The sequence below is a fragment of the Piliocolobus tephrosceles genome, chromosome 11 (genome assembly GCF_002776525.5).
Source record: "Piliocolobus tephrosceles isolate RC106 chromosome 11, ASM277652v3, whole genome shotgun sequence".
Lineage (NCBI taxonomy): Eukaryota > Metazoa > Chordata > Mammalia > Primates > Cercopithecidae > Piliocolobus > Piliocolobus tephrosceles.
The window spans coordinates 37,250,693-37,263,897 of record NC_045444.1 but is presented as its reverse complement, the minus strand read 5'-3'; the positions used below and the strand labels follow the sequence as shown (position 1 = coordinate 37,263,897).

General features: G+C 41.1%; 1 protein-coding gene across 1 annotated transcript in view; it reads left to right on the top strand.

Moving 5' to 3' along the window:
* The window catches only part of NEB (nebulin), a 215,414-nt gene that overhangs the window by 141,485 nt on the left and 60,724 nt on the right, over positions 1-13,205 (top strand). Inside the window, exons 97-105 of the mRNA XM_026453974.1 lie at positions 4,714-4,827; positions 5,774-5,971; positions 6,295-6,399; positions 7,023-7,127; positions 7,957-8,064; positions 10,473-10,577; positions 11,388-11,495; positions 12,064-12,168; positions 12,268-12,372. Of these exons, the coding sequence (XP_026309759.1) occupies positions 4,714-4,827; positions 5,774-5,971; positions 6,295-6,399; positions 7,023-7,127; positions 7,957-8,064; positions 10,473-10,577; positions 11,388-11,495; positions 12,064-12,168; positions 12,268-12,372 (1,053 nt within the window). The remainder of the gene's footprint in view (positions 1-4,713; positions 4,828-5,773; positions 5,972-6,294; positions 6,400-7,022; positions 7,128-7,956; positions 8,065-10,472; positions 10,578-11,387; positions 11,496-12,063; positions 12,169-12,267; positions 12,373-13,205) is intronic.

Below are 13,205 nucleotides of genomic sequence, written 5' to 3'. Positions count from 1 at the left end.
CAACCCCCACTTATGAGTGAGAACATACAGTGTTTGGTTTTCTGTTCTTGTGTTAGTTTGCTGAGAATGATGGTTTCAAGCTTCATCCTTGTGCCTGCAAAGGACATGAACTCATCCTTTTTTATGGCTGCATAGTATTCCATGGTGTATATGTGCCACATTTTCTTTATCCATTCTATCATTGATGGGCATTTGGTTGGTTCCAAGTCTTTGCTATGGTGAAGAGTGCTGCAATAAACACACGTGTGCATGTGTCTTTATGGTAGAATGATTTCTAATCCATTGGGTATATACCCAGTAATGGGATTGCTGGGTCAAATAGTATTTCTAGTTCTAGATCCTTGAGGAATCACCACACTGTCTTCCACAATGGTTGAACTAGTTTACAGTCCCACCAACAGTGTAAAAGTGTTCCTATTTCTCCACATCCTCTCCAGCATCTGTTGTTTCCTGACTTTGTAATGATGGCTATTCTAACTGGTGTGAGATAGTATCTCATTGTGGTTTTGATTTGCATTTCTCTAATGACCAGTGATGATGAGCATTTTTTCATATATTTGTTGGTCACATAAATGTCTTCTTTTGAGAAGTGTCTGTTCATATCCTTTGCCCACTTTCTCATGGGGTTGTTTTTTTCTTGTAAATTTGTTTAAATTCTTTGTAGATTCTGGATATTAGCCAGAATTAGTCAGATGGATAGATTGCAGAAATTTTCTCCCATTCTGTAGGTTGCCTGTTCACTCTGATGATAGTTTCTTTTGCCGTGCAGAAGTTCTTTAGTTTAATTAGATTCCATTTGTCTATTTTGGCTTTTGTTGCCATTGCTTTTGGTGTTTTAATCATGAAGTATTTGCCCATGCCTATGTCCTGAAAGGTATTGCCTAAGTTTTCTTCTGGGGTTTTTATGGTTTTAGGTCTTTTGTGTAAGTCTTTAATCCATCTTGAGTTAATTTTTGTATAAGGTGTAAGGAAGGGATCCAGCTTCAGCTTTCTGCACATGGCTAGCCAGTTTTCCCAGCACCATTTATTAAATAGGGAGTCTTCTTCCCATTGCTTGTTTTTGTCAGGTTTGTCAAAGATCAGGTGATTATAGATATGTGGTGTTATTTCTGAGACCTCTGTTCTGTTCCATTGGTCTATATATCTGTTTTGGTACAAGTACCATGGTGTTTTTATTACTGTAGCCTTGTAGTACAGTTTGAAGTCAGATAGTGTAATGCCTCCAGCTTTAGTTTTTTCCAATTCTGTGAAAAAAGTCAATGGTAGCTTGATAGGGATAACATTGAATCTATAAATTACTTTGGGCAGCATGGCCATTTTCATGATATTGAGTCTTCCTATCCATGAGCATGGAATGTTTTTCCATTTGTTTGTGTCCTCTCTTATTTCCTTGAGCAGTGGTTTGTAGTTCTCCTTGAAGAGGTCCTTCATATCCCTTGTAAGTTTGATTTCTAGGTATTTTATTATCTTTGTAGCAGTTGTGAATTGGAGTTCACTCGTGATTTGGCTCTCTGTTTGTCTGTTATTGGTATATAGGAATGCTTGTGATTTTTTCACATTGATTTTGTATCCTGAGACTTTGCTGAAGTTGCTTATCAGCTTAAGGAGATTTTGGACTGAGATGATGGGGTTTTCTAAATATACAGTCATGTCATCCGCAAACAGAGACAATTTGACTTCCTCTTTTCCTAATTGAATACCCGTTATTTCTTTCTCTTGCCTGATTGCCCTGGCCAGAATTTCCAATACTATGTTGAATAGGAGTGGTGAGAGAGGGCATCCCTGGCTTGTGCCAGTTTTCAAAGGGAATGCTTCCAGCTTGTGCCCATTCAGTATGATACTGGCTGTGGGTTTGTTATAAATAGCTCTTATTATTTTGAGTTTTGTCCCATCAATAGCTAGTTTATTGAGAGTTTTTAGCATGAAGGGCTGTTGAATTTTGACGAATGCCTTTTCTGCATCTATTGAGTTATCATGTGATTTTTGTCGTTGGTTCTGTTTATGTGATAGATTACATTTATTGATTTGCATATGTTGAACCAGGCTTGCATCCCAGGAATGAAGCCGACTTCATCATGGTAGATAAGCTTTTTGATGTGCTGCTGGATTTGGTTTCATAAAACAGTATTTTTTGAGGATTTTCACATTGATGTTCACCAGGGATATTGACCTAAGATTTTCTGTTTTTGTTGTGTCTCTGTCAGGTTTTGGTATCAGGATGATGCTGGCCTCATAAAATGAGTTAGGGAGGATTCCCTTTTTTTCTGTTGTTTGGAATAGTTTCAGAAGGGATGGTACCAGCTCCTCTTTGTACCTCTAGTAGAATTCGGCTGCGAATGCCTCTGGTCCTGGACTTTTTTTGGTGGTAGGCTATTAATTACTGCCTCAATTTCAGAGCCTGTTATTGGTCTATTCAGGGATTCAACTTCTTCCTGGTTTAGTCGTGGGAGGGTGTATATGTCCAGGAATTTATCCATTTCTTCTAGATTTTCTAGTTTATTTGCGTAGAGGTGTTTATAGTATTCTCTGATGGTAGTTTGTATTTCTCTGGGATCGGTGGTGATATCCCTTTTATCATTTTTTATTGCGTCTATTTGATTCTTCTCTCTTTCTTTGTTAGTCTTGCTAGTAGTCTATCAATTTTGTTGATCTTTTCAAAAAACCAGCCCCTGGATTCATTCATTTTTTTGGAGGGTTTTTTGTGTCTCAATCTCCTTCAGTTCTGTTCTGATCTTAGTTATTTCTTGCCTTCTGCTAGCTTTTCGATTTGTTTGCTCTTGCTTCTCTAGTTCTTATAATTGTGATGTTAGGGTGTCAATTTTAGATCTTTCCTGCTTTCTCTTGTGGGCATCTAGTGCTATAAATTTTCTTCTACACACTGCTTTAAATGTGTCCCAGAGATTCTGAATTCAAGTCCTGGATATCCTTGTTAATTTTCTGTCTGGTTGATCTGTCTAGTGTTGACAGTGGGGTGTTAAAGTCCCCCACTATTGCTGTGTTGCAGTCTAAGTCTCTTTGTAGGTCTCCAAGAACTTGTTTAATGAATCTGCGTGCTCCTGTGTTGGGTGCATATATATTTAAGAGAGTTAGCTCTTCTTGTTTCATTGATCCCTTTTCCATTATGTAATGTCCTTCTTTGTCTCTTTTGATCTTTGTTGTTTTAAAGTCTGTGTAAAACCTTTAATTGTAAAATTCCCTGTAACCTTTATTGTAATTCTTAGCCCAGTGCTCCTTCAGAAAAATTAGAGACTTTATCTCTTAATTGTGAACATTTTATGTAACACTTTAAATCAGCATTTCTCAAACATGTTTTGACCAGGACTCACAGTGGGAAATTTATTTTTTATTTCAAGTTCACATACACACATACACACCCCTGAAGTTTATGTGAGTTTCTTCTGGCACAAATGTCTCACAGAAGAGCAGCGACTGCTAGACTAGAGACAGTGCACTCTGATCATTTCCATTCTGTTCTACTCATTTAAATGCTGGTGACTCAGTAAATTGATTTCACTATTCTACTGGACTTACAGATGCACAGCTTAGAAATAAACTTCATTAGACAGTCTATGGAATTATTTAATTTTTGCCTGGAGGAAAAAGTAAGGTATGTGATTTTACCGAGACCCAACTCTATTTGGAAGATTGCAAAAAGGAGCAAACTTTTCATTTTGGAAGAAAAGTATTATAGATAAGATTTAATAAAGCTCAAAAGAGGCTTTTTCCCTTGAGTCATGAACAGATTGAGGCAAGATTCTTGGCAAGTTGGTTTTGGAGCAAGGTAAAACATAGAGAAATTAATCCTTTAAAAGAAGTATTCTGACCTTATTTTAGGAAGAAGCTTTGTGTGTGTGTGTGTGTGTGTGTGTGTGTGTGTGTGTGTTTAAAAGGGTGTCTTTAAATTCTATCATCTTTGAAGCTGAGAAATAGATTAGATGTAAGAAGCTGATTTTCTGTTTTGGAAAAATCTGGTGGAAATGTTGGTTGGTCTATAGTCAATGAAGAGCATTGCTGGAATTCTGATACAAACATATACTCCCATCTCTTTCTTGTTACAGAGGTGCGAGTCTCGGAGTTGTGGAAGAATTGTTATTTTATTATTGTGTGCTATGAGATTGGATCTCAGTCTCTGTCTTAATCTGGGTTTATATAATCATGGAACACTAATTAATAGGCACCATGGCTTAAGAACTAGTTGTTATCCCACAGAAGTTGATTGCACTGTATTTTTGAAAGCCTTGTAGACACTGAAATCCAAGGATTGTGTCTTCTTAGCAGCAGACTTTTCAGTTATTAAAAACAAAGATATTCCTAAGCACAGTTTTAATCTTGTACTCATGGTAGTAAGAAAAACAAAGCCATTACCACAAGAGAATATTTTTAAATTACATAATCTTTAAAATGAATTGCTGGTAGTAGCAGTAAAAGTACTAGTATTGCTATAGGAGTTTTGAAAATAGCAACTAAAATTTCACAGTGCTCTCCGGTTTCAAAGTACTTTTGTTACAGTCTGATTTCAGCCACATGATAACCCCATGGCAGGCGCTACTGCTCTATCGCTCTGTACAGTTGGGGAAATGAGCTCAGAGAAGTGGTGTCCCAACGCTGGGTGGATCTCAGAGTCGGGTTTTCCCGTTAAGTCTTATGCTGTTTTAACAATATCAATCCATTGCTCTCTCAAACTCTTTCTTCCTTTCTACTTTTTCTCTATAGGTCAAATATCGGGAGGAATATGAAAAGTTCAAAGCTCTTTATACGTTACCAAGAAGTGTTGACGATGATCCAAACACAGCACGGTGCCTCCGAGTTGGCAAATTTAACATCGATGTAAGTACAGCCATACGCCCCTTAACGACTAGGATACATTCTGAGAACTGTGCCGCTCGTTATGTGATTCCATTGTTGTGCTAACATCATGGAGTGCACTTCCACATACCAAGATGGGATAGCCTATTGCTCCTAGACTACAAACCTGTACAGCATGTTACTGTACTGAATACTGTAGGCAACTGTGACACAGTGGCAAGTATTTGTGTATCTAAACATAGAAAAGGTACAGTAAAAACACAGCATTATAATCGTTTGACTGAAACATTGTTATGCAACACATGAGGGTAACTCCAAAGACCTTACTTCAAATTTAAGTCAAGTAAAATAGCCATGTATTATTAATAGGAACATTTCCTCCCCCCGGCCAAGCCCCGGACTTTTTTTTTTTAAGACAGGTCTCACTCTGTTGCCCCGGCTGGAGGGCGGTGGTGCAATTATGGCTCACTGCAGCCTCTACCTCTCGGGCTCCAGGAATCATCCCACCTCAGCCTCCTGAGTAACTGAGTCTACAGGCATGCACCACCACACCCAGCTAAGGTTTTAATTTTTTGTAGCGATTGGAATCTCGCTATGTTGCCCACTCTGGTCTCAGACTCCTGGGCTCAAGCGATCCTCCTGCCTCAGTCTCCCACAGTGCTGGGATTGCCGATGTCACAGTGCTGAGATTGCAGGTGTGAGTCATCATGCCCAGCCTGAACATGTTCTATTTACCAATGCATATGACACTGACTGTGCACATGTAAAGAAGCTACATATTATTTCAGCTATAATGCTTTATTTTTTTTTAATTTCCCCTATTAATCTATAGAAAATGTCAGAAAATACCAGTCCCCACCCTGCCCCCAACTGTTTGCTGTGAGTTGGTTAGCCTGACTTCTCATGTATGGCCATGATGCCTTGGCACAATTTCCTGTATAACTGGCGTGTGATTTTAACTTGACAGCGCTTGTACAGATCAGTTTATGAAAAGAACAAGATGAAAATCCACATCGTGCCCGACATGGTAGAGATGGTTACCGCCAAGGATTCTCAGAAGAAAGTCAGCGAGATTGATTACCGCCTGCACCTCCACGAATGGATTTGCCACCCCGACTTGAAAGTCAATGATCACGTCAGGAAAGTCACAGATCAGATCAGTGATGTAAGCCTGTGACTTAAGAAGGACCCCTCCACGGCCCCGCCCCACGGCCCCACCCAGAAGAGCAGCAAACTCACCCATTTCTTTACCTTAGCCTTTTTCCACTATTTCTTCCCTATATGTCCATGTGTCTGACTTGACTTCGGAGCTGTCTCTGGAAGCAGGGCTCTGTGTACGCATGTTTCTGTGGCTCCCCTGAGCCTCTTTGCATGATGCCTTTGCTCCTCATTCCACAAAGGCTTCTGAGTCTAGAATGTACCTGTTTTTAGTGTTTAAGTTATGATGATCAATTTTTTTTTCTGATCCTCTCTATCAAAACCCTCTAGATTGTGTACAAGGATGACCTCAACTGGCTGAAAGGCATTGGTTGCTACGTCTGGGACACTCCTGAAATCCTCCATGCCAAGCACGCTTATGATCTGCGTGATGATGTGAGTTTGCCTTGTTTTGTTCTTTAGTATATTTCCATTTCCCCATAGTCTAGAGTTAAGAGGAGGTTATGTAAAATAGGGACATTGTCACAGGCCAGCTCTGGGGGGTGGCTGAGCTGGAGAAAGATGCTAGGAGCAGAGCAACCATCTCTCAGGAAGGCATATGGCATTCTTATTAAACAGTGCAGTCCAGGTACGCCATCATCTCTGATAGAGAAGGGACCACCGGCTTCTCTTTCTACATTTTAGGCAATTTTGGATATATTAACAAGCATTTAATTGCCATTTTAGGATAGTGTCATTTGTTAGCGTTTGCAATGCTATAGACAAGCTCTATTTGTAAAGAGAGGATTTTCCAGGCAAATTAAATACTGCAATGAGCATTTCAGTAAGAAAGCTTAAACTTTCCTAGAAGAGTAGTTACCAAGTGTCCTAGAAAACTCTAGAAGCCCCATATAAGTGTTGGTTACACTGTTATAAAATTCAAATGCATCTCGGTCTGTTGAATAAGTGCTGATGAATGTAAATCTCATGAGTTAAAAGCAACCAAACCCTCTATGAAAACCAGCAGTTTCGAGCATAAGGAATGGTCCAACATGGGCTTGTTTTCTTCCTCTTGGCAGATCAAGTATAAAGCTCACATGTTGAAAACGAGGAATGACTATAAGCTTGTCACAGATACACCAGTCTACGTGCAGGCTGTCAAAAGTGGGAAACAGCTAAGTGACGTAAGTGCTCTCTGGGGAAGTTAAGTGGACAGTAATAAAGGCAGGGCCACCACTCAAGCAGAGGTGGCAAAAACCATAGACAGGGCAGTGCCGAGTCTTTTCACTGGGAAACCAGAGTTGGTGTGTTTGAAAGCACTGAAGATGCTGCTGGCTATTGTTTCCTGAAACCTGATGCATTCAAGCAGTTTGCTTGGGTAGAGCTGTAGGTGATCTCAGTCTATGAAGTAACTTTGTGCCTTAGTGCTTCCAACGTTGTTTTTTGTGCCCTGTGTCATAGCAAGTTTATTTCCATCTAGGCCATTTAATAAATTAGAGCCAATTATGGTAGAATAAGAAGCAAGCAGGCTCTGGAGTTAGAGTTGTGGAGTGCAGTCTCGCCTCTACCACATATTATCTATAAGGCTTATGAAAAGCACTTAATCCATCTGAGCCTCCCATTCTGATGCATAAAATGGGGACGTAAGGAAGCACCCACTATGACGCCTGACTCAGAGCAGGCAGGGCAGGCACAAAGCTGCTCTTTCTTTATTAACTCCACAGGTTGAAAAGTCAGTATCAGATCCCGCCAGTGAGTGCAAACATTGAGACCTATTATTTTGGAACTTCTAGTGGTAAAATGCCCACCCCTCCTCTTCTTATGCCTGGGCCATCTCTTCTGTTTCTCAGTGTGATCACGTGTCCACACGCTGGCTCTGATCCTATTGGACAAGCCACAGTAATATGTCAGATGAGTTCTCCAGGCAAAGGGAAGCAGGCTACCGTTATTTTTTTTAAAGAGGGACCTGGGTTCCCATTCTCTTGCTTCTAACAATGCTTCTTTCTGCACCAGGCTGTCTACCACTATGACTATGTGCACAGTGTCAGAGGCAAAGTGGCTCCAACTACCAAAACCGTGGATCTGGACCGGGCCCTTCATGCATACAAGCTCCAGAGTTCGGTAAGCAGTGAGAACTTGATAGTGCCCAGCAGAAATCCATTCCATCACCTCAGCTTGCTTCCTCTTGACCTTACCTTGTATAAATACTGTTCATTCACATGAGGTGAAAAAACAAAAACACAGAGCATAATCTGTCTTCCCTCCTAGCTGCCAGGATCCCCCTATGGAGCAATCAAACTAACATAAATGGGCATGTTTTAGCAATATTTACAAGTTACAAAGAAAGCCAATATACCTTCTCTGCTTTCAAAAAGCTGAAAATCAAGATGACAGAGACAAGGCCTTTAACCTTAATAAAAGAGGAATTAGAAATTGTTGCTGGAATTCAGAAGAGAAAGAACCTGGATCCCACCTGCATATTTAACCTGTCTATTCTGTGTTACCCAGTGGTGCTGATTTGGTCTCAACTTTTAATGCTATTTCTCATCTTGAATATTAAAAATAATTTTGGGCCAGGTGCAGTGGCTCATGCCTGTAATCCCAGCAATTTGGGAGGCTGAGGTGGGCAGATCACCTGAGGTCAGGAGTTCAAGACCAGCCTGGCCAACATGGTGAAACCCCATCTCTACTAAAAGTACAAAAAATTAGCCAGGCGTGATAGTGCATGACTGTAATCCCAGCTACTTGGGAGGCTGAGGCAGGAGAATCGCTTGAACCCAGGAGGCGGAGGTTGCAGTGAGCCGAGATCGCGCCATTGCACTCCAGTCTGGGCAACAAGAGCAAAACTCCGTTTCAACAAGAGCAAAACTCCACAAATAATAATTGTGGCCCGGCACAGTGGCTTATGCCTGTAATGCCAGCACTTTAGGAGGTCACAGCAGGCGGATACCTTGAGCCTGGAGTTCGAGACCAGCCTGAGCAACATTGTGAAACCCCGTCTATATAAAAATACAAAAATAAATAAATTAGCCAGGTATGCATCTGTGGTCCCAGCTACTTTGAGAGGCCCAAAATAAATTATTTTATTTATTTGGGATAAATCCAAAATAAATTATTTATCCCAAAAATAAATTAGAGTGGCATGCATCTGTGGTCCCAGCTACTTGGGAAGTTGAGGTGAAAAGATTACCTGAGCCCAGGGAGGTCAAGGATGCAGTGAGCTGTGATGGTGCCACTGCACTACAGCCGGGGTGACAGTGTGAGACCCTGTCTAGAAAATAAAAATAATTTGGTTTTTCATATTTTAAATGTAATTCTTTTTTTTGTTTTGTTTTTTTGAGACGGAGTCTCGCTCTGTCGCCCAGGCTGGAGTGCAGTGGCCGGATCTCAGCTCACTGCAAGCTCCGCCTCCTGGGTTTACGCCATTCTCCTGCCTCAGCCTCCTGAGTAGCTGGCACTACAGGAGCCCGCCACCTCGTCCGGCTAGTTTTTTTTGTATTTTTTAGTAGAGACGGGGTTTCACCGTGTTAGCCAGGATGGTCTCGATCTCCTGACCTCGTGATCCGCCCGTCTCGGCCTCCCAATATGCTGGGATTACAGGCTTGAGCCACCGCGCCTGGCCTTAAATGTAATTCTTAATCCTAAACTCCAAGACAGCGTATTTAAGGTCACAGACAGACGCTCCTCCCTGTCCTCCCTTTCTGCCATGAACATGTGCATCCTGACCTCTTCCCGGCCTGATGTCAACATACTGTGTTTGGAGGAGGCAGGAGAGGGTAATACAAACATGTGCCTGGCTATATCTTGGTGATGGCTTGCATATCATCATCACCTGAGGACGGAGTAATGGCAGAGCTGACACTTGGTTACCTGTCTTCTCTGCATTTCCCAAATTCTTGCTAGATGCCATACAGCCAACTGGGCATATGTTCAGAAGCATAGAGGAATTACTTTTTAATTTTTTTTTATTTTTATTTTTTATTTTTGGAGACAGGGAGACAGCGAGACAGCCTGGGAGGCAGTCTCCCAGGCTGGAGTGCAATGGTGCAATCACAGCTCACTGCAATCTCAAACTCCTGGGCTCAAGTGATCCTCTCACCTTAGCTTCTTAAGTAGCTGGGACTACAGGTACACGCCACCATGCCTGGCTAATTTTTTAATTTTTTGGAAAGGTGAGATCTTGCTATGTTGTCCAGGCTGGTCTCAACTCCTGACCTTAAGCAGTCATCCTGCCTTGGCCTCCCAAAGTGTTGGGATTACAGATGTCAGCTACCACACCTGGCCAGGAATTACTTTCAATAAACCATTTCACTCATTGTTCTATTTTTCCAAAACAATAAGTGAAGAGTCATCTGACTCATTTTATGACTCTTAGAATGTATTTAATTCTTTCCTGAAATCAATTCAGTGAGCATAAGTATATTAAGTATCTAGTCAAAAACCTAACATGAGTGATATGTGATTTGTTAAGCTCAGATCAGTTACTTGATGCCAGATGTCATTTAACCTGCTCTTCCTCATTCCGGCAGAACCTATACAAAACCAGCCTGCGCACCCTGCCCACTGGATATAGACTTCCAGGTGACACTCCTCACTTCAAACACGTCAAGGACACCCGTTACATGAGCAGTTATGTGAGTAGTCTCCTCTTCATTGAGATGGGTCTGAAGGTGGGGTGGCAGGAGACTCATATTAATTAACAGCCTGTTCTAATCCTCCAGTCACACCCTAAAGGTTCAAACTGATAGAATGATGGGAGCTGGAGAGGAGAGACAGCACATTTTTGAGGGATGCTGTGGAATTGACCGCTTATGCAATTCAGCAGTGCCTGGGTAGCCCTGTGGGTTAGAACAAGATGTTCGTGGGAGCCTTGGCTGAGGGCCCATGGCTGTCATGATGCCTCTACTTCTGCTGGCCTTAATTTGCACAGATGCACCCTGAATTATCCCAAGCCATTTACTGGAAATGCAACTTCGCATTACTGAGGTGTGGTGATAGCATTGTCTTCCTTCTGCTATGTTTCACTGCAGAAGATATAACATCTTTGGAAGTATATTATATATATGTGTGTGTGTATATCTATATCTTTATCTATAGATATGATAGATTTAATAATCTAACACCTAATTGTATTTTCTAATTTTCTAGCTAGATTGGGGCTAAAAATATAGATTTTCTCTGGCATTTTGCATACCTCCCTGTTTGCAAACAGATTTCACCTAGGCAAGGTCGAATTTTATTCTTTTCTGGGCCTGGTTTTATTTTACAAGACATAATTTTCAAGGCTTGGATTAATACTGAAATTTTGTCAATGACTTTTCTTCATACTTAATCCTTAAAAAGAGCAATTTTTCAAATAAAGGTGACATCTCTTCTATTTGCAGAAATGTAATGTCGCTTCTTGTTTACCCATCATTGATCTCATTCCAACTTTGCTTTTGCAGTTCAAGTACAAAGAAGCCTACGAACACACCAAGGCATATGGGTATACACTTGGTCCCAAAGATGTTCCATTTGTCCACGTCCGGAGAGTCAACAATGTTACCAGCGAGGTACCTGAATGCTGATTCTCCAAGAGACATATTGAGTTTTAATAGCCATGGCTTTGTTTGAAGTGCATTAAGAATTAATTGTATTTCAGTTGTAAATTTACATACCAGCAAAAACGAAAAAGCTCCTTATTGTCACATTGTGATACTGATATTTCTCAGCAGTGGTTTTTTTGTATCTGGTAATGCCTTGGAGAGACTCGGGTCCATAGATTATGATGCAAAACTTTTCTAAAGAAATAATTTCTTCTTCTGACATTTATATTCAAAAATCTTTAATAAGTTTGCATTTTAGTCTGACTCATGATCCTGGTTTTCTACACCAACTATTGGTTTGCATATCTGATCCTACTATGCAACCATCTAATAGAAAGTGGAAGGCTTTGTGCTCAGAATTCTTCACCAAAATGAAATAACTCTCATTTTCTCCTTTTTTCCTAATCTCAATCATTTTCTATATCCTTGATATTTCCTCCCTTCTTCCTTATTAAAATATTTTATTCTTGATTAGTCAGTAGATGCTCTCATCATCCCTTACTAAATACCTGTAATGATATTTCCTCCAATGTAGAGACTGTATCGGGAATTGTACCACAAACTGAAAGACAAGATCCATACAACTCCCGATACCCCTGAGATCCGCCAAGTCAAGAAGACACAAGAGGCTGTCAGTGAGGTGGGTATTTTCTTAGGAAAGACAGGGAGTAGAGACCAGGGATGAATGTCAATCATTCGGTCTCTAATGCATGTGTTTTTGGGTATTTTTTTTCTTTAGTTGATCTACAAATCAGACTTCTTCAAGATGCAGGGCCACATGATCTCTCTGCCATACACACCCCAAGTGATCCATTGCCGCTACGTAGGAGACATTACCAGTGATGTAAGCATCTTGTAGGGGTCTTTCTGGAGTAGTCTTAACAAGAGGCAGGCTTGCTTTCAGCAGTTAAAACAACCAGTGTTCTTGGAACAGCCTTTTCTGATAAGCACTTCTAAACAAAGAGTACAAGTTGGAGGTAAGACAATGTGGGAGGAGGATGCCACAATTCTCCAGCTATGGAAACAGTAATAAGAGGACCACTTGGGAAAGACAGAATTGCCATTACTCTTGATCACTCAGTGACCACCATTCTACATTCAACACGGAATCATTCCAACTCCTCACTCCCTAACTCCCTATGTGGCCTCCGTCCCAGGTCATGTTGAGTATTTTCCTCTCACTCATCCCTACTCTGACCCCGTTAGCAACTTCTTGCTGCCACTTTTTTCACTCTCCTTGTATGTTCTCTCCTCCTAAAAGATCAATCCATTCAATCTGTTCTTTTCTCCGATCAATATTACAGTAATAAAATAATAGCAGTGTTCTCTCCTCACCTTGGGGCTGGAGACTTAAATGAAAAAACCCATGACTTATTTGGGTGCAAGTAAACTAAGAGTATAAGGTAGATGAACCAGCCAGGCATGGTGGCTCATGCCCGTAATCCCAGCACTGAGGGGGGCAGATCACCTGAGGTCAGGAGTTCAAGACCAGCCTGGCCAACATGGTGAAACCCCGTCTCTACTGAAAATACAAAAATTAGCCGGGCATGATGATGTACACCTGTAATCCCAGCTACTAGGGAGGCTGAGGCAAGAGAATTGCTTGAATCCGGGAGGTGGAGGTTGCAGTGAGCCAAGATCTTGGCATTGCGCTCCAGCCTGTGCAACAAGAATGAA